The 25,554-nt window shown below is 38.1% G+C and overlaps 1 protein-coding gene across 4 annotated transcripts in view; it reads right to left on the reverse strand.

Moving 5' to 3' along the window:
* Positions 1–8,452: 8,452 nt before the first annotated feature.
* The window catches only part of FGF10 (fibroblast growth factor 10), a 119,082-nt gene continuing 101,980 nt past the window's right edge, over positions 8,453–25,554 (reverse strand). For all 4 annotated transcript variants that reach the window (XM_065656394.1, XM_065656392.1, XM_065656395.1 and 1 more), the window contains 2 exons: positions 14,980–15,083; positions 8,453–10,431 (listed from right to left, as the gene is read on the reverse strand). In XM_065656394.1, coding sequence (XP_065512466.1) covers positions 10,234–10,431; positions 14,980–15,083 — 302 coding nt within the window. In that variant the 3' untranslated portion in view covers positions 8,453–10,233. The remainder of the gene's footprint in view (positions 10,432–14,979; positions 15,084–25,554) is intronic.

Here is a 25,554-nt window from a genome sequence, read left to right on the forward strand (position 1 = left end):
TAAATCTGGTCCCGTGAGTCACAGGAAGTTTTCAGTAATGGTTGCGTTTGCAAGATGCCACCTGACAATTTTAACTTGATTTCATCCTTAGCACTTGTTATACATAGGACATGGCGTTAGAAACCTCATGCTGTATTGCATTTCAAGTGCAATACGGGAAAAATGTATTTGCATCAGGAGTCAGACACGAAGTTCAGGGAAAATGGTACAAGAGTGGAGGGGAAGAAACACACGACTGCTGCAGGTGACACAAACTCAGTTGCTGTCACTTTCTGACTCTAAACAGAATTTGCCTCATACTCTATATCTGTACGTGTATTCAGAGTCAATTTTTTTGTGACTTTAATGTGGAGAATAGTTAAGATGCCAGAGTATTCGGTGAAGCAAAGGACCTGTCATAGCTTCTGGAAAGCTGACTTCCTCAACACGGACCTGGAGGCCCAGGCATTTGTTTACAACTCAATGGTGGCTTTCAGTATGAATAGAGGCTGAACCTTGCTGCAGGGTTTTGTATTGAGGTCTTTTAACTGTCCTGACATCACACCTCCCAATTACCATAGAAATGTAATAATTATGGCTATCAGCAAGTGTTTTCTCTCACACTGTATCATTCAACTCAAAACATTTAAGAAGCAATCACTTATATAAATAAATTAATTAAATCTTACCCATCTCTGTCAGGCAAAGGATACAGTACTCATTTAATAGGATAAGCAAAGCCATATCTCTTCTTCCAAAGCTGGAATCTTTTAGCTTAATTTGTATTTAAGTGAGCATAAACTGTATGCTATATCAGTAGCACTCAGTAAGTCAAACGGGCTGACCGTAAGGAAGAGACAGAGGCTGACACTTTGTGTTAAGAGATTGGTGATGTCTCTATTCTATTTCATCACTGAAATAAGATCCAGTCAAAGACCAGCGTAGGTTATGTATTGGCTACTAATTAAGAAAAGCAATGAAGACTGTAAATAGCAATAATAGCAATCACATCTTTTCCGTTTGTTTCCCTTTCCTTGGGTCAACCACAAAAAGGGAAAGAAAGAGAAAAATACATTTTAATTTGCAATGTATCTTGTGCATCATGGTTGTTATAATAGCCAAGCTATCCTCACAATGCATATTTAACTTTTGAACCTAATTTGTATGTTTACTAGTAACTATATGGGTAGTTTAAGGTGAGCCAATCTTATCAAAACACTACAGTATCACTGGATCTCTGTGTCACGTTCTACATGGAACTAGAAATATGAGTCTTACATTTGTGGCATTAATGACAATGTACTGCAGACATCAGTTGTACAAGCTCCCTCAGTGAACTATTTATGAATCTTAAAAGAAGGAAGAAATTATAGGAAATTACTGTAACTGGACAGGAAATATATTGCACATACTATAGTTAGCAGTATAAAAGTAAACTGAAAACTACATTCTCAAAAAGATTAAATGAAGAATGTGTTTTTTAAACTCTCATTTTTAGTGAAAATTTATAATACCTCATGTCAATACTTGCACTGTGATTTTTATTTACACCCGATGCTCTCATTTTTTATCGTGATTTATTAGAAATATTTTTCAAAAGGTCCCAGGATTTTGGCCCTAACATCTAGAAGGTGTTTATTAAACTTGGTGGGACAGATCCAATGACTGGAGTGTGGCGATTAATGGCTACAGGCTGTTGAGAAGAGATAGGCAAGGAAGAAAGGGTGGAGGAGTTGCTTTCTACATCAAGAGATGGATACAGTGTGAAGAGCTGTCTCTGAAGAATAGCCACAAGTAAGTTAAAAGCTTATGGGTAAAAATAAGAGACCGGGGCAACAAAAGAAACCTTGTGGTTGGTGTCTACTACAGGCTGCCCAATCAGGGGGACATGATGCAGCATTCTGTACTCCAGGTTTAAATTAGACTTGAAGAGTGAGGGAGATAATATCAGGCTCACCCCTGAAAGCCATGGGATGACACACCAAGGTTAGAGGGATGGGCTGCAATTGAGAACCCTCGGCCTGTTGTTCTGAGATGTGCTAGGTCCAGGGGAGCACAGCTGCCATCTCATGGAGATGAGCAAGGGGCGCCAGTGGTAATAGGAGCCAACAAAGGAATACCAGTGAAATACATCCAAGGAATTAAGGGGTGCTCCTCTACGAAGGTGACAAAGTCACCAGCCCAGCTGAAGAGCCTCTACACCAGTGCTCGCAGCATGGGCAACAAACAGGAAGAACTGGAAGCCACTGGGCTGCTAGAAAGCTGTGACCTAGTTGCCATTACTAAAACTTGGTGGGATGAATCCCATGATTGGAGTGCAGCTATTGATAATGAGAGGCTGTTCAGAAGGGGCAGGCAAGGAAGGAGGGGTGGAAGCGTTGTCCTCTGTGTTTCAAGAAGTAGATGGATTGTGAAGGGCTGTCTCTGAACAATAGCCACGAGCAAGTTGCAACATATGGGTAAGAATTGGAGATTGAGAAAACAAAAGGAAACCTTGTGGCTGGTGTTTGCTACAGTCCACTCAACCAAAGGGAGACTATTGACGAAGCCTTCTTACTCCAGCTATGTGAGTTATCACACTGACAGGCTCTCATCTTTCTGGGGGACTTCAACCACACCAGCATCTGCTGGAAAAGTAGCACAGCAAGCTGTAGGCAACTCAATAGACTCCTGGAGTGCGTTAAGGATAACTTCCTCAGCCAGGTGATAGACAGCCCTACCAGGGGAGATGCCATACTGGACCTGATGGTCACCAATTCAGCTGAGCTAATTGGTGACGTCAAGACTGGAGGCAGCCAGGTCTGCACTGATCAAGCAGTGGTGGAGTTTGCAGTGTGAGGGGTGTGGGACAGGTGAAGAGTAAAGTCAGGAGCCTGAATTTTAGGACAGCAACCTTCCAGCTGTTCAAGGAGTTAGTCAACAGGATCTCCTGGGAAACTGCCCTCAGCGACAAGGGAGCACAATAGAGCTGGCAGATCTTAAAGGACACTTTCCATAGAGCGCAAGAGCTCGCCATCACCAGGGGTAAGAAATCAGAATAGGAAGGCAAGAGTCTGGCGTGGTGGAGTCAGGACTTGCTGGTCAAACTAAAGGGCAAGAAGGAAATGCACAGCCAGTGGAAACATGGACAGGTGTCCTGGGAAGAGCATAGGGACACTGCTTGGTTGTGCAGAGATGGGGTCAGGAAGGCCAAGGCACAGCTGGACTTGAACTGGGCAACGGCCATAAAGAATAATAAGAAGGGATTCTACAGGTATGTCAGCCAGAAAGGGAAAGCCAGAGGAAGCGTACCCCTCCTGATGAACAAGACTGGTAAGCTGGTAACAACAGCCAAAGAGAAGGCTGAGGTACTCAACAGCTTCTTTGCCTCAGTCTTCACTGGCAAGCTCTCTTCCCACACTGCTTGAGTGGAACATGAACTGCGAGACAGAGACTCGAGGAGCAAGGTCCCTCCCACTGTAAGAGCAGATCAGGTTCATGAACACCTAAGGAACCTTAACATACATAATCCCATGGGACCTGATGAGATGCTTCCCAGAGTCCTGGGGGAACCGGCTGATATAGCCACCAAGCCACTCTCCATGATATTTGAGAAGTCATGGCAGTCAGGTGAAGTTTCTGGTGACTGGAAAAAGGCAAACATCACATCCATTTCTACAAAGGGTAGGAAGGAGGGCCCCAGGAGCTACCGACCTGTCAGCCTCACTTCTCTGCCTGGGAAGATCATGGATCGGATCCTCCTAGAAGCTATTCTAAGGTGCATGGAGAGCAGAGAGGTGATTTGAGACAGCAAGCATGGCTTCACCAAGAGCGAGTCCTGCATGACCAAGCTAGTGGCCTTTTACGATGGAATAACTACATCAGTGTACAAAGGAAGGGCTACGGGTGTCATCTATCTGGACTTCTGTAAAGTCTTTGACATGGTCCTCCACAACATCCTTCTCTCTAAACTAGAGAGGTATGGATTTGATGAATGGACTGTTTGGTGGATGAGGAAACAGCTGGATGGTTCCACCTAGAGAGTAGTGGTCAATGGCTCAATGCTGGGATGGACACTGATGACAAGTGGTGTCCCTCAGGGGTCTGCACTGGGACCTGTACTTTTTAATTATCTTAATCAATCACATAGACATTGGGATCAAGTGTACCCTCAGCATGTTTGCAGATGACAACAGGCTGATTGGTGTAGTTGACACGCCTGAGGGATGGGATGCCATCCAGAGGGACCTGGACAAGTTCGAGAAGTGAACCCATGTGAACCTCATGAGGTTCAACAAGGCCAGGTGCAAGGTCCTGCACCTGGATCAGGGTAACCCCTGGTATCAATATGGGCTGGGTCATGAAGGGATTAAGAGCAGTCCTGCGGAGAAAGACTTGGGGGTTCTGGTGAGTGAAAGGCTGGACATGAGTCAGAAAGGTGCACTTGCAGCCCAGAAAGCCAATTTTATCTTGGACTGCATTAAAAGGAGTGTGTCCAGCAGTTCAAGGGAGGTGAGTCTGCCCTTCTGCTCCGCTCTGGAGTCCTGTGTCCAGCTCTGGAGCCCTGTGTCCAGCTCTGGAGCCCTCAGCACAGCAAAGACATGGACCTGTTGGAGAGGGCCCAGAGGAGGCCACAAAAATGATCAGAGGGATGGAAAAGCTCTGCTGTGAGGATAGGCTGAGAGAGTTGGGGTTGTTCAGCCTAGAGAAGAGAAGGCTCCAGGGAGACCTTATTGTGGCCTTTCAGTACGTAAAAGTACTAGTATAAGAAAGATGGGGACAGACTTTTTAGCAGGGCCTGTTGTGATAGGACAAGGGATAATGGTTTGAAATGACAAGACAGTAGATTCAGGCTAGGCAAAAGGAATAAATTTTTTACGATGGGGATTGTAAAATACTGGAACAGGTTGCCCACTGAAGTCGTAGATGCCTTATCCCTGGAGACATTCAAGGCCAGGCTGGAGATGGCTCTGAGCAACCTGATCTAGTTGAAGATGTCCCTGGCCATGGCAGGGGGGTTGGACAGGATGACCTTTGAAGGTCCTTTCCAACCAAACTATTCTATGATTCTATTGTTTTGTTTTGTTTTGTTTTGGTGTTTTGTTTTGTTTTGTTTTGTTTTGTTTTCCAAGATTCTGCTGTTCCTGGAGTAGTCTGTCTACAATTGAGTATAATAAAATAGTTTTTTCAGGTAGTTAAGTGCATCTGAAGCATACTGATATGGATACTATAAGACCAAGCTCAAGACATTTTGATTGTCTTGAGTGGACTATTTCAGTACAATTTGGAAATAATTTTGCATTTTACGTACAGGGTCCTGATAAGGCAGTTCCTTTTCTGAGGGCTGTCTCAAGTTGCTAAAATAAATGAAGAGATAAAAGAAAAAGCTAAAGTGCTCATACAGTTTTGCGATATACATTTTAGAAACTTGAGGAAGTGAGACTTCAAGAGTATTTCTAATTCAATAAAGTGCACAAATTAACTGGACATCATTAAAATAACAGGTTGGAGAAATTAAATTTTTATCCCAATCGACACACCTCACTGAATAAGGCAAGTTCCTGCATGTACAATATTGAATGTAATGTTTTTTTAAAGATATTTTTAGCTAGAAAAAAAGTGCAGATTCAGGTGTAGATCAGTGTTTGACCTTCTCCCAGATTCCTGTGAAGATTCTTAGCAAATGAAAGGGTTAGAAGTTCATTGAGGAATTAGTACACATTTCATAATAAAAACCCCATAATTTAAACCAAGCCACAGAATAAGTTTGATGGAGAAATAGTACATTCGGGGCTTGAATGAATGGTTACACTGAAGGTATGCACACTTTACATTTCAGTAGTAATAAAGATCCTGTAATACCTCGATTCTTCATTAGCTACATAATTGCAAGATAAAGCATGATCTTTGATGTAAGCATAGACTCTGTTCTTTCCACTGTGGTACATTATCTATATGCTATCAGAACCCTAAATATTTTACACGGAACTATACAGTGGGGTACTTTGTTGTTGTTGTTGTTTTTTCCCAGATATTGCGATTTTCATACATTCATATTTGGACAATGGCTGGTATGACATGTATCTCTGATGTCACTACCAGCATAGCTATTTATTCAATTGTATGAGTTAGTATTCTGCATTAACTACATAGCGTACAGTGGCATCACTAAAGATCCCTGTGGTGAATTTCAGGAGAGCAAATTCTCGCCTTTTATACTTCAGTAACTAAGAGTGCTCCCATATCAGTTACCTGAGTCTTAGTCATGGTTCCTTTATTTTGCCTTTCACAGGAGCATTATTACCTTTAAATAGCTGAGGTGAGTAGAGGACATATTATATATTTTTTCTGGGATTAGTGAGTAAAAAGACATCAATCAGGTATCTGATACCGTGCTTCATTAGAAAAATCCCAAAATGTATTCTAAGAAAGCTTCCACATAGTTAAAAATGAGGTTCAAATATTCGAGCAGGTAAGGATAACTATAATAATAATCTGTTAAGTTCAAAACCAGTTAATTTTTCATATTCTATTTCTTTATTATAACGTGATGGGAAACTATTTTTTTTGCATGTGTTTGTTATTTGCAGTTGCACTGAAATTGTTTTAGACAATGAGCTTGTTCTGAAAAGTATCATTAGTAATCACACATTGACTAGCTGCAGCAGATAATGTTTGTGTTATGTGTTGTACTTTCCTTTTTCCAATTTAATAGGAAATTAGGAGGATAATTCGGCCCCACAATCTAACTTAATAGAGTAAATAATGATACTTGATACTTCAAAAGAGGGGCTGTCTTCAAGCATTAGTTTCAAGATCACTCCTTGAAGCAGTTATTATAGAACTGATTGTGTCAATAGAGACAATTTCAGCAGGGGCACGGATTACAAAGTTGTGCTAATACACTAGTATTCTTCTGTTATTAAAGCTTACTAATCTTTAGTGAACTTTATAACCTGAAATGTCTTTAATGAAGTCTTAAATAAAATGTAACTATTTTTCCGTATCTAAAGTTTACTTTAAACATGTGAGTACATGTTCTTCTTTCTAAACCCCTTCATTCTTCCATCAAATGTGCTTGCTTTAAGTTCATTATTTTTTCCACTGTATAAACTAGGTGGATTTGAATACTTTCAGGAAGAATCTAAAGCATTTGGTTGTTATTAGTGTGGAGATAGCTGACTCACACATGCAAAAAATTAAAGAAACTTACAAATGTTCAAGTGATTTTTGTTTTGTTTTGAGGCTATACAGCACCAAACCACATCCTGTAGTACAACAGATCTTTTCCATTTTTATTTTTATTGTGCAGTATCATATCAGGTTAATAAAACAAACAAGGACAATACTCTTATTGTCTATCCCCATATTTTATTATTTTTATTTAAATATAACACACTATACATTGTTGCTCAGTGATTTTTGTTTCCTTTTTTAAATCGCTAACCCTGTTTTCCTTTTGCTCAGGAGTCTGTTACGCTGAGGATGACAGAAAACAGAGCTTATAGTTGAGGATCTGTGATACTCTAGATAGAGTGTCTGCAGTTTGCTCCCACTATAGTGGGTATTACAGTATACCAAACACACAGGAATCATTGATTCCTTCAAGGTTATTTTATTTTATTTTATTTTATTTTTTTTAAATTTTGGTTAATTTTCAGTAACCACTATTCATGTCACAAATGGCTTCTGACTCACTTTGAAAAAGTGATGTTTGCCAATTTTGGCCTCTGAGCAGCATGGTGTTTTGAGTACTATGATAATATTTATGCATAATCCCTCCCCTGAACAAGTCATCTAGGCAATTCTGTCAAAAGATAATTTCATTTGTACCCTAAATGTTCTTTAAGTGGTCATCCAATAATGCATTTGCCCAAGCTCACATTGAATGTTCACTGTGGGTGGTCCATTATGTCTTGTCAGTTTTAATTATCAATTACAAATTTTAAACAACAGAAACTTGCTTTTATCATGGCAGTTAAGTTTTGCTGTGACCTGCAATTACATTTAAAAGCTGAAATTATTATTTCCCTTTCTAGAAAAATCATTTGTAAAGAAGAAAGCTGGAGATAAAATACTGTGAAATACAATGTCAGCTATCACCTGAAATGTTGTCTCTCAATGAATTCCTGGTTTCAGAACAGCTGACTTTATTTAAGGACAGGAAATACAACCTGACCATTCTGTATTTTACAGGAAAGCTATTATTTTTTGCCTTTTTTTTTTTTTTTTTCCAAAAGATCCCCAGCGAATATTTAAATAACAAATTAAGATTGAAGTGCTGGTTAAACATTGACTTAAATAACTTATAGAAGATTTCAGCAACACCAGCCTTTATAGAGGTTAAACATTCTCAAAAAGACACATCAAGCAAGGCTCTCCTTTGTACCAAAATACAGTTTCCAAACAATAAAAAATAAAACAAACTTTTTCACAACAAGAAATATTGAAGATAAAACTGCAGCATCAATATAATCTCATAGTTATCACTTAAAGTATTTAGAACAAAATAATATTATACTAATTTTTTTTTCTTACTAAAGACACTGCAAAGGCTTATTTATTTATTTAGTGGAATACAATGTGAAGACAGTGCTACAAATTGTTTGATGTACTGTTTTCTATTTATCTGCTCTAACAAAAAAATCTCAATATGGATACATTGGTGAGCTATCCAGAGCTCTCTAAAATTACAGAGTAAAGCAAAACATAAAACAAACCTTATGTACCTTTAATTGAACAGACTTCATATTATGCTTAACTTTGTTATACTGCAGTTGCTCAAGTTAAGCCATGGGACTAGTAACACCTCATAAAAATGTGCTGGATATTATGTATTTTGAGCCTTCAGTTACTACGATGGATATAAAAGGCATGCTAAAGCTGGATACCAGCACAGCTTTTTTGTTGGCTCTCATATATAATATACATGTGAGTAATAATCTCTGATAAATGCACGAGCATGATTTTGGATTTCTTGTCCCTCAGTCCTTACATAGGTATCGCTTCCACTATGTGCCCGTGATTCTACAAGCTGGCAACAAGGACCAATGTGCTGAATGGGTGCATTAACTGAATAAGGAGTGCAGGACTGTGTTGTCTTCATGCTTACCTTTCAGAGGCCAAATTTTACACTTGGGAGTTACGCACTGTTTAATTTTAACATTTGCAATCTCAGTGACTTTAGCAGGGCTGTCCACATCTAGGTTCCAGCCTAATGCTTGCTGCAGGATACTGCACTGATTGCAATGCATTAGATCTTAGTTAAAAATTGAAATAGAAGTCAGATGAATATACACACAGATGCATTGACACCCAAGTACAGATGTGGCCCCTCCTATCAATTTCAAAATAGCAGAAAGACCCTTTGAACAAAGTATTTCTTGAAGTTTGTTCTTGAGTGCTGATAAGTAAAAAAATTTCTCAAACATAAAGACACCCAATACCATAAATCCAAGCACTGCTTGTTTGGTCTTTTTGCTGAAGTGCAAGACAGGTTAGAAAAAAAATGGATTATACACATTAAATTCTGCCTTTAAAGCCTTGTCTAATACCTATTCTCAGAGTACTTCTGTGGTTTTGATATTTTAACCTATCCCCCTCTGTGTGAAGTACTGAGAAAAAGGGAAAATAACAAAGAAGCAAATGAGGAAAACATTTCAAATCAAAAAGATATTTAACATCCTATTAAATAAATAACTTAGAAATAAAAAGAAATGAAGTTAGAACATACAAGCAAACCATACTATTCGTTTTGTTAGAACAGTTTTATACTACTTCGCTTATATTCCTTAATCCTGTCCGTTCTTCCACAAGGCTTCTCCAGAAATGTCATTATTTGTGCATATGACCCAAGTGCTTCCAGTAAATGCTTGCGTGTCTAAATGTTCATTGGATCATTAGGCTTGAATGAGCAATCAAGGTCTTTGATATGAGCTAGTATTCCATAAATAACTTTCCCCATGAAGATCACTCAACAGATTGTCTCACATCCCCTAAATTCTGTTGCAGAGAGAGAAAAAATTGTTCACACTGGCAATAACTTCCATGCCATTTGATCCATCTTGTATCCTGACAATAAGATATGTCACTGAACTAAATAAAAGTATTTTGTGTGCCAGCAATGAGTACAAAACTTTCAAAGGCTTCCCCTGCTCCTTTTCAAACAAGTAGATGTCTGCACTATTTCTTTGCATCTACTCTTCAAGAGGATTACCAAATAATCTTGACATAAGAGCTTTTGGTTCAACAGCATCAATAAAACAGCTCCTTCATCTATGACATTACTACCATTGGAAGAAAGTGAGCTGAAGTGTTTTTCCGTCTTGTTTTCTGTCCTCTCTTTGTCGCTCCCCTTCCATTCAAGGCCACAAACATTTGCCTTCCATTGTGCTTCCAATTTAAGGATGCATATGTGTTATATCCATTTTCTTCTATTCTTTCCTTCAATTTGCAATCACTGTTAAACTCCTTCTGTTAAAACAAGAAAACAAATACTCAAATTCAGAATAAACATAATCTTTCAGAGTTGCAGCATACTGAAGGTAGTTTCTAAAAATATTTTGGAAGATTTCAGTGTTCTGTATGTGACATTATTTTAGGATTCTACAGTGTATTTAAAGAAAAGCTTAGCTGTGTCCACAGCATTTAAAGCAACATCAGTTAGACTACAAAAAGTGAAACCAACAAAAGATATAAACAGTTATTCAGTGCATTATTATAGCAGTGAAAGGATATAGTTCACTCACAACTGAAATTATACTTCTCTGTGTTAGAATGTAGCAACAATATTAAACCAAATTCTCAGTCATAAACTCAAAGTATGAGGTAGCAGTCTTGGAATCATCCATCATATTTCAGTTCTAACAAATACAACCCTTAAATATCTTGAACCAGATTATTGATACCATATGTTAAACAGATATGCATGGCATATACCTACTTCTTACTTCGAGTAAGGTCCTTTGTACTACACTGGCCATGAAATGTCCTTTTTTGAATGGGTGCAAATCACTGTTATGCTGCTGTTACAATGGATGTGAAGCCTGTTTACTTTGCTGACCTGAAGAGAGTCTTAGCCTAAAAATGATCCTAGAACAACAGAATCATTTTGGTTGGAAGAGACCCTCATGATCATTGAGTCCAACTGTTAACCCAACACTGTCACTAAATCACTGTCACCTAAGAACATCATCTCTGTGTCTGTTAAACCCCTCCAGGGATGGTGACTCCACCACTGCCTTGGGCAGTCTGTTCCAATGCCTGACAACCCCTTTCGGGAAGAAATTGTTCCCAATATCCAATCTAAACCTCCCCTGCCACAACTTGAGGCCATTTCCTCTGGTCCTATCACTTGTTACTTGGGAGAACGAGCCCCCCCATCCCCATTACAACCTCCTTTCAGGTGATTGTCGAGAGCCAGAGGTCTCCCCTCAGCCTCCTTTTCTCAAGGCTAAACCCCTCCAGGTCACTCAGCTGCTCCTCATAAGGCTCGTGCTTCAGACCCTTCACCAGCTTACCTTTTTGCAGGAGAAAGACAAGGTGGGTGTGGGGCTGTGCAAGGGGCCACAGAGCTCCCCAGTTGCAGGAAGGTTCCCCAAAGAAGCAGAGAGCATTGCTTTGCTGGTGTGAACCAGCACAGGGGATTTACACCAACCAAGGAGATGGCCCCGTGCCACCTTAATCATGTATGATCCTGTATCTTATTTACCAAATAAACTTGAAAGAAATTTTGTGCATGATACGAGGGATTAAGGTTTTCTATTTTTAAAGGAGAATCAGTTGTCAATTTGCTAGAAAGAATAAAAAATACAGGCACGTGCAAGCATATAGGGGGAGACTATTTTTGTCAATAATGTTAAATGCATGTTTACGCAGATCTGCTTCTCTATAATGAAGCCAAGAATACTTTGTTTTCACAAACAAGTAATTCCTAGATATAAAACCCCTCAGTTTTATGAAGTTATCTATAATCCATTTAGAAGGGTTTTGAAAGTGAGGAATTTGTAACACGCTTAAATTACAACCAAAAATTAGCATTTTGTTGTTTCTGCATTTCAGAAAATAAGATGTTATTTCACAGCTCAGGCAGAAGAATGTCAGAATCTCAGAGTATGATATACTAACTATATGTGGCATTTTTAATGTGTCTACAAACAAGATGAGAAATATGTCTGCATAATAAAACAATTTTCATGGTACAGATAAGAATTTCAGGCATGTTTTATCTTTTGTTATTATCAAAACCCTTAGATATTCTGCTAGTAGAGATAAAGAAAGTATCCACATTAATAAAAAAGACATAAGACTATAAAAAAAATTTATTTTCCATTCCTATTAACTTAAATTAGAATTTTTAAACTAGTTAATGTTCAGTCCTTCAATAAAGTAAGAATTCTTGGGTCTATAATTAAAGTTTTACCCAGTTATTGTTGAGACCATAAAATGTATGCTTATGTCTTCGTAACATAATTTTGCATATTCAAACTCAGTTTGTCTCCCAAAGTGCTCTTTGACTTTGAAATTAGTAGTTGAACAATGACTGTTGAGGAGGGCACTATCAAAAGAAGACTTTCTACAAAACAACCCTTGATACTGCCTGTATTCACAAAGCTACATATAGACCATTTAACATTTATCTGCTGTAATATGCCACCTCAGGCATCAAGATATGAAGAAGGCAGGTGGCCATCAATCACAGTTCTAAACCTCAGTAACTTCTATCTGCCAGCACCTTATTTTGTTGAAGAAACCAAATAGTGAGTCTTCTTTTGCTCCCTCATTCTAACCAAAGTCAGTCAAATGGAAACATCACAGACATAAAATTTTCTCAGAAGCTGAATTGTATTCAAATCCAACCTTTTATCTCTATTATTAAATAATACGGAGAGAACAGATGACAGTGTGATGTGGTTAAGGAGCCTTATTGGCAGGTGTTTGAGTGTTAGGCCAAGACTGCTTTGCTCATTTCAAACAAATTTCAGCATAACCCTGCACCAATGTCTATTGTGCACATGCTTAAGAGTGTTTTTACAATTTTTATTGGTTCTGTTTTTCATATCCATCTGCAAGCTGCCACGCTGTAGTAATATGAGTCTAACTGCAGGTCTTGGGAGGATGGGAAAAATAATAACAGAAGCATTCTTGAAATCTCTGAAGTATTATGGAATGGATTTTGATAAGTCATTATGTTTTGATTTTATGATGTGAATATTGAAAAATTATCTCAGCTGGAATTAAAAAAAAGCTTTCCACATTCGTATCCTCCTGTCAACACTATTTCTAATACACTATGAATTACTGAAACTTATGGCAGCAGTTTCCACCTATGGTACATGAAAGCTGCTTTGACTTATTTTGTGTGTATAGGGTTGAGATGGATTCTCACCACACCAGCTGCAGCTAAACAACTTCGGTAGGAAAACTTTCTCAGACTTTGGGATGGACGATCAAAAATGACTAAATTAAATGCCGTAAACTGAGATGTGTGAACTGAAGATAATGATTTATGCTAACACCTTCATATATGTACAAAAGCATACCCATGATCAATGACTGCAGCTTAACTGACAAATGGTGACATTGTCAGCAGGTCAGGATACCCTTGGATCTCTCTTTGGTGCAGGACTGAGCACTACTTTTCTTGTATTTCTGACCAACGTAATTCTAGAAATTAAAATGCACATTTACAGGAGTTTAAGAAACATTTCCTATTCTGGTCTTTCCTTAACGTGATTCTTCAACACTGTCCAGGAGTTTAGAAAGTCGGAGGTAACCTTTTGGACAAGGACTGACTTGCACAGTGCAGACGAGGAAGGACAGTTTTTAATGTTTGTATGAAGTAAACCCACTCCATAGGAACACTTCCTTAAAAAAGAGGGCCGAATGACTTCAAGCCCCTCTAATCTCAGTTGAGATTGGCATTACTTCATTATTTTCAGCAGAGGCAGGAGGCTTAGCTACATTGCCTGAGGATAAACCCAGCCCCAGTACCTATCTGAGACTTGTTCTCATTAAACCCCATGGATGTTCTGAATACTGAGCAAAATCTGAAGATTGGCTTTGCAGATGACTTGAATAAGTTTACGTTTATGTGGGCTCAAACTCACCGGAACTGGCAAAATGTTGCAAAATCATAAACCAAACCAGATGTAATATCAGAACAATCTGGTGTTTATGTAACCATGTGGATATGTGAGGGTCCACTTGAGATTAGTAGTCAGATTTATAGATCAAATTGCTTCATATTACAAATATTTGGATAGTTACTTCCCCCTCTGCCCCCCACCCCGGGTGTATCAATAATGCCAAACATTCACAAATATAAATAGAGTGTATATGGACGAATTTCAAATGACACCCAAATTCTGCCCAGTCAATGATTATGCTGGGCCACCTTGTCCAGACTGTGCTTTTGCCAAGAAAGGTTGGACCAAATGATCCTTGATGTCCCTTCCAACCTTATATTCTATGATTCTATGATTATCTATCTGCCGATACATAGAAATATATCTCTCTGTACTGCCCATAAACTTGTGTATTAATTAATATAATCAATTTAAAGCTGGCTACTCTAGAAATCTTTCTGGAAGTTGTAGTTTGATAATATGATGTATCTGCTTCATCAGCTGAAGTTTCCAACATTTCAGATACACTTTATTCCCCTCCCTCTCTTCCCCCAATTACTGATAAATGTGACCTTACCGTAGAAAAACAGGCAAAACCAGCCTTAAATATTATATTTTGCAGGACCCTCTCCATTGACCATTACTTAATAAGAAACCCGACTGAAGCAGTAAACATAAGAAATCTTAGCAGTTGCTTTGGTATGATATAAGCTTAACAAACAAAAGAGGGCATGTGGTGAAGGAGGCTGCTAGTTTACCAGAGGATGAAATTTTGATGAAGAGCTTATTTTGGCTCTAATTAGTAGTAATGCACAGACAAGTGGGGTTTTCAGTGGGTAAGAGAGGGAGCCGTCCTGATTATTGCAACCCGTTTGGAAGGTAGAAGAATACTTACAGAGCCGTAGACTTTTCCTTTCTTGTTCATGGCTAAATAATAGTTGCTCTTAATGGACTTAACTGCCACGACTCCAATTTCTACAGACGTTATCTCCAATATGCCTAAAAAACAAAATTTGAGCTATTTAATCACTTCATTAGAGGATTTTCTCACTACAGAAAAGGCAATAAACCTGAAAAATACCAAACTTTTATTATTTGGAACCAACTGATCAACAAAGTTTAGAAAAATTCTTCTCTAAACCATTGCAAGAATATACATGAACATAGTTTCAATTAACATGTTTTCTTTGCTAACCCTGTATTTTAAACCCCATAAATACTGAAACAACTTCATTCTTCTTCACATAGATTTTACTAAAATTTATCACAAGAGACATCTGAACCACAGCATTAAATTAAATCTATAGCATATGTCAATAGAATGTTAAAATTTACCCCAATCTTCAAAACCAGTGGTAACCTATTTACTCCTTGTAGGACGTTTAGATAAACTAAGTCTCTTGGCTGCGCCGAGCTGATAAATTCACTTTTGGCAAGTATGTTGACATTTTGGGATATGGTAAGACTAACCCTAAAGGCCACGTTATCTTTGTCTTTCAGATATCAGAAACATTTTGCTCTGTTTGTAATAAATACAATTAACTTTTTTTCTTTAAAACAAACTCTTTCTGCGACACTGGATGGTTCAACAGGCCAATAGTGGGAGAGAGAGCTTTTTATCTCTATGTTTTCAGCCTAAGAGCATACTGATTTGGGAGTAGTAGAAGTCATTACAATTTAAACAGTGACTTTAGAGACCCCTTTTCGGCTATTACTATAGCGACTGGAAGGCGATGTTTTTTGGGCATTATGTCTTAAGACAGCATAAATATGAATGCAACCAAATAACTTCTAAATGGTTTATCCAGGTAGTATGCCTGGCTCCAGCATTTCTCATGATATTAAAGTAGTCAGAACATCTAACTCAGTGGTTGTTAATGAGGAAATTACGAGAGGAATAAAAGCAACAAGAAATCGTAAAGAACACCCTAGACTGATCCAAGAAATAAAGTGATGAATAAATCAGCTGGAAAAACATTGATGAGTTGCTACCTGCTTAAAGAAAGAATCTGCAATAATTTCCTCCTAAATATGTTCCATGTTTTTGTCTGAGCAGGGTAGTACTGGAAAATCCATATATTTTTTCATTTAGTTAAAAATTCTTTATGGTAACCACACGTCAACTGAAGCCAACAATGTAACATGGTACTCAGTGCTTTTTCTGGAAATGCTGATTTTCTGTCCCTGGAAACTGAATGCAGTCTGTTCACTGTGGAACCATGTAGACTTTAGTGTGCAGAGTTGATGAGGAGGAAGTTCTTTCTTCGTAATTTTTTTTTTAAATGGCTGCTCTATATACGATGAAAAAGCCATTCAGTACAGCCATTAGACTGGTCTAAGCAACTCAGGAGTGAGGTCGTTGCCTGTTCTGTGACTAGAAGTAGAGGATTTGATGTTAGCTGGACAGCAGCTGTGAGTCAAGCATGAAAAAGTAATAGCTGATTTTTATTGGGAGTAAACTGGTGATACAGTTAACGTTTGTAAAGAAGAGAGAGAACATCAAACTAGGAAATTTAACATGAAAGACCTCATTTTATTGTCAAGAAAGAAGAGGTAGCCTTTCCTGGATGCATTTTAAAATATACATAAAATTCTATACTTATATAAACTACATAAATTCTGATACGAAGTTATATAAACTCCAGTGCAATTAGCAGAGGTTTTGTGTTTACTTAGCAAAAAGCATTAGGTTGGCTACAGCTACAAAGTCTATAGTCATTGCATATGAGAAAGACTTCAGTGACAACTGCAGGATAAACAACAGTACGCCTAGGATCTAGTAAAGCCCTTCATTAAACGGGCCATATTAAACCAGAAATAATAATATTAAAAAAAGTTTATTGTCCAAACTTATAAAGACCTGAAAGAGGAGGATTATTTTCTTTAAAAATTGATGTCAAAAAGCAAATATAATTGTTGACAGACACAAATTATCATGTATTATTAAAAAAGAAAAAGCTGATAAAATCTTCTAGTGTAAGATTTTTATGGTAAGATTCTTAATTGCAGCATGAAAAATCAGCAGTGCTAAGAATGGTTTTGCACATACAAACTATGAAAACTTCACCTATGCTGTGAATGATCTGCATATCTACCAAGCTTCTTACAGCCATGTGAGAACAATTCTACACTCATGGCTTCTCAGGCTTGAAACGGAGACTTGAACAAACAGAGTGAATATGCAGTTACATACAGCACTGCAATTCTGCTACCTGTGAGGCAGTAGAAACAACAGTTCCAAAATCAGCTTACTCCATCATCAGTAATATCGAACTCAGTAGCAGCAAAGGCCCTTCTGATATCTGGAGCTGCCTAAGTACTGCCAAGCAGAAAAGATATGGCCAGTTATTTAAATGAAAACTCTAAACACAGTTCACATTAGTTACTTAAATGTAATGGTAGCTGGAGAATTAGCACAAGGTGCTTAGGTGGAAATAAGAGGAGCTGTAACTCATGGGAACTCTGTAACCTACGAAGACCCAGAAAATGTGGGGGAAAAGTCAGTTAAGACCCATGACCTAGTTTTAAGGCTGACTTTTCTAGTGTTGCAAAGAAGCCAGATATAATTTTCCATATATAAGATGAAGAGAATTATACTCTCTAATGTCAAGAAAAGTTGTGAGGCCTCCTTTATTAGGTCTTGATAGTCAGCTCATATATACCAGTGTCATGCCCTTGATACAAGCAGATCAGTGAGTCCATGCCAGCCAAGGCTGGTAATACATATGCTGGTTCTATTCTTAAAATGTTGCTCATTTTCACAGCAAAGAAAAGACAAAGTTGCTTTCTTGATTTTCTGCAAGTGCATTAATACAGAGCAGTGGTCTTTAATACTTCTCTCCTATGGGACACATCCTACAGTATTTGTGCTCAAAATCAAGCAGACTTAAGTGGAGTCCCTTATGTAATGTGGACGACAAGGTACTAAAGGGTAAGAATGTGATGTGAACACTGCTACAGCATCCACTTATTTTTACATGAGTGACATGTAGTGGGTTTTGGTTGTTTGTTTAATTTTCCATGCCAAAAAGTGATTAGAAGAATTGAGATAATTCTTTTTACAAAAAATAATTGCTGTAACCTGAACTGTCACACCAGTAAAACCGGGCTGGGTCCATTTCTAACAACAGGAGTAACAACAACAACAAAATGATACTGGCGTAACATGGGCCATTATTAATTTTTATGTTGAAATTGATTAAACTGAATTATATTTTGGCTTATTATCCTTGTAACAGTAACACCATATTAGACCATTTCAATTGATTATTACACTTGCAGCTGAAGGAGAAGAGTGCTTAAATAAGAAACTTGAACTGAATTAGCCCATTTTAAGTCTTTTGCACTTGAATGATGGAAATACAATGCTCTTCAGTACAATACCTAAGTTAAAGTAACAGAAGTAGTCATACAATTAATGAAAATATAGTAGTTTTTTTCTGGTAAAGTTCGTTTGCAATTTCACACTCTGTTGTATCCCCAGTGAGGCAGCTGAAAGGAGGTCAGGAGGAGAAATCTTACTACATTTACATTATATCCACAGTAACTAGCTTGATTATACCTAGTTACGCGTTATGCTACTTAACTGGAGCCAAATGTAGCCAAATGTTTGATCTCATCACCAGTGATCCTGTATTTATTCTCACTGAGCATATTTTGTCTATTTGGAAGTTGATAAATGTATAGTTTTGCATATTCTGACCTCTGCAGTATTTGGGGGAGAGAAGGGGACATTTTAATGGTTGTTTTCTTTCAAATGAATTTAATTGTCTTGATCTATTACCCCTTGGGTAACAGGACCTAATTTGGTACTTATCTACCTCTGTACACCCTAGAAACTTCACTGGAGTTACATGCTAGTTACAGGCACAAAACCAGCTCTTTTCTAGATTGCAAATTATTCAGTATTATTTACAGATTTTCTCAGGAGGAGATTCTCCCATGAGTTTGATAGAAATCTGCTGAAGGCAATAGGAGTCTTTACATAGGTATCAGTGATGTAGATACAAATTTCAAAGGTCAGCATGAGACCACCAACTCATCTGACATGACATCTACATGACATCTACAAGCAGAAATCATAAGGACTTTTCAGAACTTTGAAATAGATTGGATTTAAATCAAATGCCTTTGATGTAAGGGTGAAAATATGTATTTGATTATTCTTGAGTCATTAATAAATTCAACAGAAAGGTATAAAAAAACCAAACTGAGGCATACAGTATGAAGCTTAAAACTGTAGAGTTTTAACCATCTAATGAAACTGACTTCTTTGAGGGCACAAAAAAAATTGTGTTTTCCTCAAGGCTCATGTAGTACGGTCACAGGACATGACTGGACTCTATACTACTACAATAAAAAAAATAATTTCCAAGGGCTCTCAAGATTAACTCTGTAAAATTTCATATTCTTCAAGTGCTGCAGGATTGCAGGCAAGAGCCCATGTGTAATCAGAGACAATATGGCTGAAAGGACGCCAGGCCACGGTGGGTACTCCACTGGCCTTAGTCAGGAGAGCTATTTTTGACAGATGATTGTTCTCAGGCATCTTTAAAACATGAAATTCTGTGACCTCCTAGGTAACCAGTTCCACTATCTACATTACCAAGTTTTTCTAGTTTCCAAAGTAAATGGCCTTGTTGTAATTTAAGCCCATTAATTCCTGTTTAAACAGTAAACTAACACAAAAAAGATACTTTTTCTTTTTCTTTGAAGAAACTCCGTATGTATTCAGGAATTATTATCACACTTACCTATCTACTAACAATTTTTGCTCTCTAAACAAACCTGTTTTTTCAATGTTTTCTTTAAAGCTTTCAGGTTTTCTAAACCTTTGAATATTCCTGATGCTTATGCCCACAGAATGGCCAAAATACTGATAATATATAATGCTGATTCATGCTTCATTTTTGATAAACCACCCTCGGATACATGGAAGAAATATAAGCAAGCATTCCTCATTCCATAGTTGTAAATCTGATTACTCCTAATTAAACACTGTACTTCACACACAGCCCAGTTAAGTGGCCTCTTTTTTATTTTATAATTTCTCTAATTTCTCAATGTCATTTTGAGTTCTTATTCAGTTCTCCAAAATATTTGCAATTATTCCAAGTTTCATATTGCCTGCAACTTTTATAACCATATTTTCAATTCCTTAATTCAAGTTATTCATGAATTTTTGATTAGGAGATACCTTGAAGAGGCTCTTGTGGAACTTGATGCCTTTGTTCAGTAAAAAACTGCCAATTCCTGAGTATGGCGTTCCATACTGTAAGATTTTTACTTAGATTTTGCTTGCTGACACTGGTTAGGAGAACATGACTAGAGAAGTTTGTTTCAAAAACATTTCCCAAATTCATGGTATCTACTGCTTCTCTCCTATAAATGAAAATTTTTCTCTCATCACAGTTGAAACCTAGGTTGGTTTGGTATTATTTCTATGTGATTAATTCTTTGATCAATTCTGTCTGGTTGACAATTTCTTAGGTGTTTGCAAACATATATTTAAAAATTACTTTTCCCATATTTTTTTCTCAGGATATGCTGGCTTGTCTCTACATCTTTGTTTTTTCCTCTTCCAAAAAGGAGCTTATATTTACTACTTTCTCAGTTATTTAGGGAGTCGTTTTTCTCCTCAAGTTTTCAGAATGAATCTCTAGAGGCTTGGCCAACCTACACAGTAGAACAAGTAAATTTTGTCAAGCGAAAAGCAGATTAATCATCCAACTCATTTTCATTTTTTTCTTTTTCTATTCCAACCAATGTAAGCTTCTCTGTGTAGCTCCTGTTTATTTTCTGTGAAGACTGAACCAAAAATGCGTTTTAACATACTTCCTTGTATATGTCTTGTATCTAATACTATACCATTGCTTCGGCTTGGGCATTTCCATGCCTTGAAATGTTTCACTCCAAGACAATATGTAATGTAAATAATCTCCGTGATATAATGTTACTTGTAATTAGGCTTGATAATAAACACTACAAAAAATTAATGTTGTTGGAGGGAAAATTCTTGTTAGTAGTTACTCATTTCTGGTTCCATACTTTTTAAGAACTTGGCAAGGAAAATAAAATAATTTAAAAATAAATAAAATGCTGTGGCCTCCATTATAGTTTTAAAACAGATAGCACAATATAATTTTACAGCCATAACTCTCTAAACTTCAACAATTACAACTAATCTTCTTTGACCACATCCACTGTAAAAGCATGGTTTTCAATACCTAAACCATTTCCAACTCATTATAGTCAGAAATATTTTAAATATCCACTTGAGATGTGCCCTGTAGCTATGCATATGCTCTCTTTACAGGTCCCAAAGGCTAGAAATATATTCCCAATAGAAATCAAATATATTTAACTTAAACAAACTGTATTTTTATAGTTTATAAAAGTGATCATTATATAAATGAAAAGGCAACAGAAAGCTGATTGGCTGTCTTGCTCTGCACAGAGAGGCTGTAAAAAACATAAGTGAAAAATTGCACTTACATAATTCTGTACACTAATTCCAAATATCCTATTTTTTTATAAAAATGTTGTTAATATGAAGCAAAAAAATTACAAAATATCCTAGAACTTGAGTGAAATTATGTCAAGCAATTTCTTAGGAAAGACAACTTGACAGAGTATCAGACGTACTATCACAGCAGTACTGCAATGGATCCAAACATACCCTGCAATGAGAACCACTTGATTCTGGGACCAAATTCAACTTTTTTGCAGTGTGAGGCAATGACCATTTTTCTGTAGCTGCATCATTTGTGTAATAAGTTCTTAAAATACCCTTTAAACATCTGCAACCCTAGTTGCAGTCCCCTTAATGTAGAGAAACAGGATCACCTTGCATCTTCCTCCCCCTTTCAGACCTTATCCCGTCTATGTGGCAATCCACGGACAGTCCCTCTTTCTCTTGCTTTTTCTTCTGTCTGCAGAAATATCACAGATGAAGAGTGACTTCAGCTGGATGGAATGTGATGATGACTGAGAGCTTCCAAAACTTTCTGGTTTCCCAAGTGGTGACAAGAAACGGGTGGGCCTATGAAGGCAGCCGTTGTTCTTGGTGGGTAACTAGAGAAGGCAGAACTTGAAAACATTCCTCTAAAACTGACTTTTCTGGACTTGTGTTTGTGTGCCCTCCAGGGAGCTTCTGTGAAGGGGTACCTTTGACTGGCATTGGCTTGCGTCAAACAAAGTTGGTGATAAGGCACAACATTAAACATTTAATAATTCAAAAAGCTGCTTTTAGTACATGGCTTGAAAAAGAGAGAAGAGCTTGAGAAGACTGATTGGATATGATCATGAAAGACTGAAGTCCAAAGGAATATGAGGCCACTGACTTTGTTTCCACACCATTTCACCATTTACACCTGTGCAAAGCAAGTTGAAAACATCCCCAAATGAGAAGTTATACTGTTATTGCTATCTTTTATTTGTTTTGCATGAGAATTATTGACAATAGAAAGAGGAAGACAGCGGAGTAGAAGATAAAACAAACCTAGGAAACTGAAGATATGCTAATCAAGATTTTGGAAGCTTTTTCAATGAAGCAAAGTTGCTCCACTAAAATGTAATCTTATGGACTTTGCAGTCATCTTTGGAAGGCAGCTTAAGATACAAAACTAACAACCCATGCCACAGTTACGGGCAGAAATCTCAAATAATAACCAATCCAAACCGTAACCTGAGTTTTCGCTTAAAATTAAAACTTTATTTGAGTATGATATCAGTTTGGTTCTTCTTATTATTATTTAATATTTTCATAGACCTTACTCTTCCTGCTGTAAATCAGAAGTGAAAGTACTAAAGACCACAAAACAAGCTGCTAACACGTAATATTTAGATCAACTATAGCAAAAATGTTAATGTCCCATGAGCTTTTCAGTCCAGTTCCCACATCTGATGAATTGGATAAGTCTGAGATATGTATCCAAACTTTTGGAAGGCTGTGGGAACAGGACTTCTGAACCTTCCTGCATTAGCACAATGTCAGTATAAGATGTGAAAACACTGTGGTGCATAAAGACCAAGTAAAAAACTAATTTTTAAAGCCCTTTCTCAGACCCACAAGGGGATTAAAGGAAAATAAACCGCTTCTCCTTTCCTTATCTACTGCCTTTATGGCTTTAATTTCAGAGCAGTGCAAGAACTACTCAATCAGCAGTCCCCTGTAGACCAAGGAAATGGAAGGATGGCAACAGTAGAGTACATGGAAAGGGAGAACCTCATTAGTGATGCGATAGTGAGAGCTGTTCATTAGCGAAAGAGGAGTTTAAGGTTAGCTACAAGAACGGCAGGAATCAATTTAGCTAGTGTACATCCTGATAGGTAACAGAAACAATTAGCACACTCAACCTACATTCTTCCCTCTTCTAAATTAGAGGCAACTCCAAAGAACACTTCTAAACACTACCAGTCCTCCTGTTAAACGTCCAAAGTTATAATAGATGGGTTAAACTTAAGCAAAGGGAAGGCAGGAAATTACTTTGAAGACACATCTATGCTCTCAGTTGAGTTCAGATTTCCCTGAAGGACATCTTGTCTACCACTTTAATAACTAACATGGAAGCATGTCATCAGATTTAGCCAAAATGCTGAAACTATCTTGCAGGAGGGAAGATAAACATGTTTGCTTCCTTCACATGGATTTAATTCATACTGTGGGGATGAGATGGCTACAGGTAGAGCCAACTGTACCTAGCTCTGTTAATTAGAGCTCAGATTTCTTGAGCTCCACACTTTGAGCCAAGACAGGAAGACCTATAGCCAGCTACGTGAATGTTGATGGAAAATATAAGAGTCTGAACTTCTCAGTGTGCTTGACCCCAACATTGCAAGATCTGATAACTTGTAGATTAGACACACACAGTGTCAGAATTCATTATCTGATGTGTTTCTGGGGTGGAGGAGTTGTAACTGAGGACTCATACTGACCAAGGAATCGTAGCAATTCACATGCCAAGGAAAAAAAAAAAAAGGAAAACAAAATATCCTCACCCCCACCTAGTATATATGGTTAGATACAGGTTTGTAGTTATCTAATTTGTTAGAGCTCCTGACAAAGATGGCTTAAGGAGTTGCAGCCCTCCCTTTCTCCAGATACTTTTTCCTGCCTCTGTGCTGAAGTTCACCAACCCTTCAAATATAACTCTTTGTGGAGCAGTACTATAAACAATATCTTTGGAATGATCTGGCTTGGAAATAACTCTCAATAGAAAACAAATCAACCTAAAACCCTAAGGACTAAACAATCCAAGTTTTTGCAGTCATTCCTAGTAATACATGTTTCCTAGACCTCCTATTACTCTCTTTCTGGTCTCTTTCCAGTTGGCTAATTTTTTTGAAGTGAGGTGCCCAGGACTGGACTAATGTTCTAACTAAGGCCTGCTGGGTACTGAATTGAGCAGAAAAATTACTTCATGTGTTTATAAGGAAACTTGGATCCCAATCCAAATCCTAAACGAAACTTGGCAAACCATATATGTTTCCATTTAGTGGACAGGATCAGGCACTCAGGATTTCTGCCAAATCTTAAATTTCTAGGTCTCCACAGAAATACACAGGAGAATGGAAAGCTTATAAGTGACTAAGACGGCTGAGTAAATTTTCTCAGGGGTGTGTGGAGCTGCATATTTCAACCTGGGTATAATCCTGAGTTATCTTCCACATTCATGATCATTAGATTCGCCTCCTGCATTTTACTATTTGTATGAGTTCCAATGTTAATAATTGTAAATTGGAAGAAACCAGATGGAGATAAGGTTGTTCCATTTACTGCCCATCCTAAAACACAGGGAAAGGGATAATACATAGGCAGTATACTAAGGAGGAAAGAGTTAAAATGCATGGTGACTGCCAGGAGAAGTAGCTGTCCATCACCTGCAATCTCAGGAAATCATAGAATGATAGAATCACAGAATGTCCCAAATTGGAAGGGACCCACAAGGATCATCGAGTCTGATTCCTGTCCCTGCACAAGACAACCCCACAGTTCACACCGTGTGTCTGAGGGTGTTGTCCAGTCTCTTCTTGAACACTGTCAGGCTTGGGGCCGTGACACCTCCCTGGGGAGCCTGTTCCAGTGTCCACCACCCTCTGGGGGAAGAACCTTTTCCTAATGTCCAACCCAAACCTCCCCTGGCACATCTTCCTGCCATTCCCTCGGGTTCTGTCACTGGTCACCAGAGAGAAGAGACCAGCGCCTGCCCCTCCTGCTCCCCTTGTGAGGAAGCTGCAGCCCCATGAGCTCCCCTCTCAGCCTCCTCCAGGCTGAACAAACCAAGTGACTTTAGCTGCTCCTCATACGGCTTCCGCTCCAAACCCTTCACCAACTTCGTAGCCCTCTTCTGCACACTCTCCAGTAGCTTTATATCTTTTTATCCTGTGGCACCCAGACCTGCACCCAGTGCTCCAGGTGAGGCCGCACCAGTGCAGAGCAGAGCGGGACAATCGCCTGCCTGCCCGGCTG

Source organism: Caloenas nicobarica, chromosome Z (genome assembly GCF_036013445.1).
Source record: "Caloenas nicobarica isolate bCalNic1 chromosome Z, bCalNic1.hap1, whole genome shotgun sequence".
Taxonomy (NCBI): Eukaryota; Metazoa; Chordata; class Aves; order Columbiformes; family Columbidae; genus Caloenas; species Caloenas nicobarica.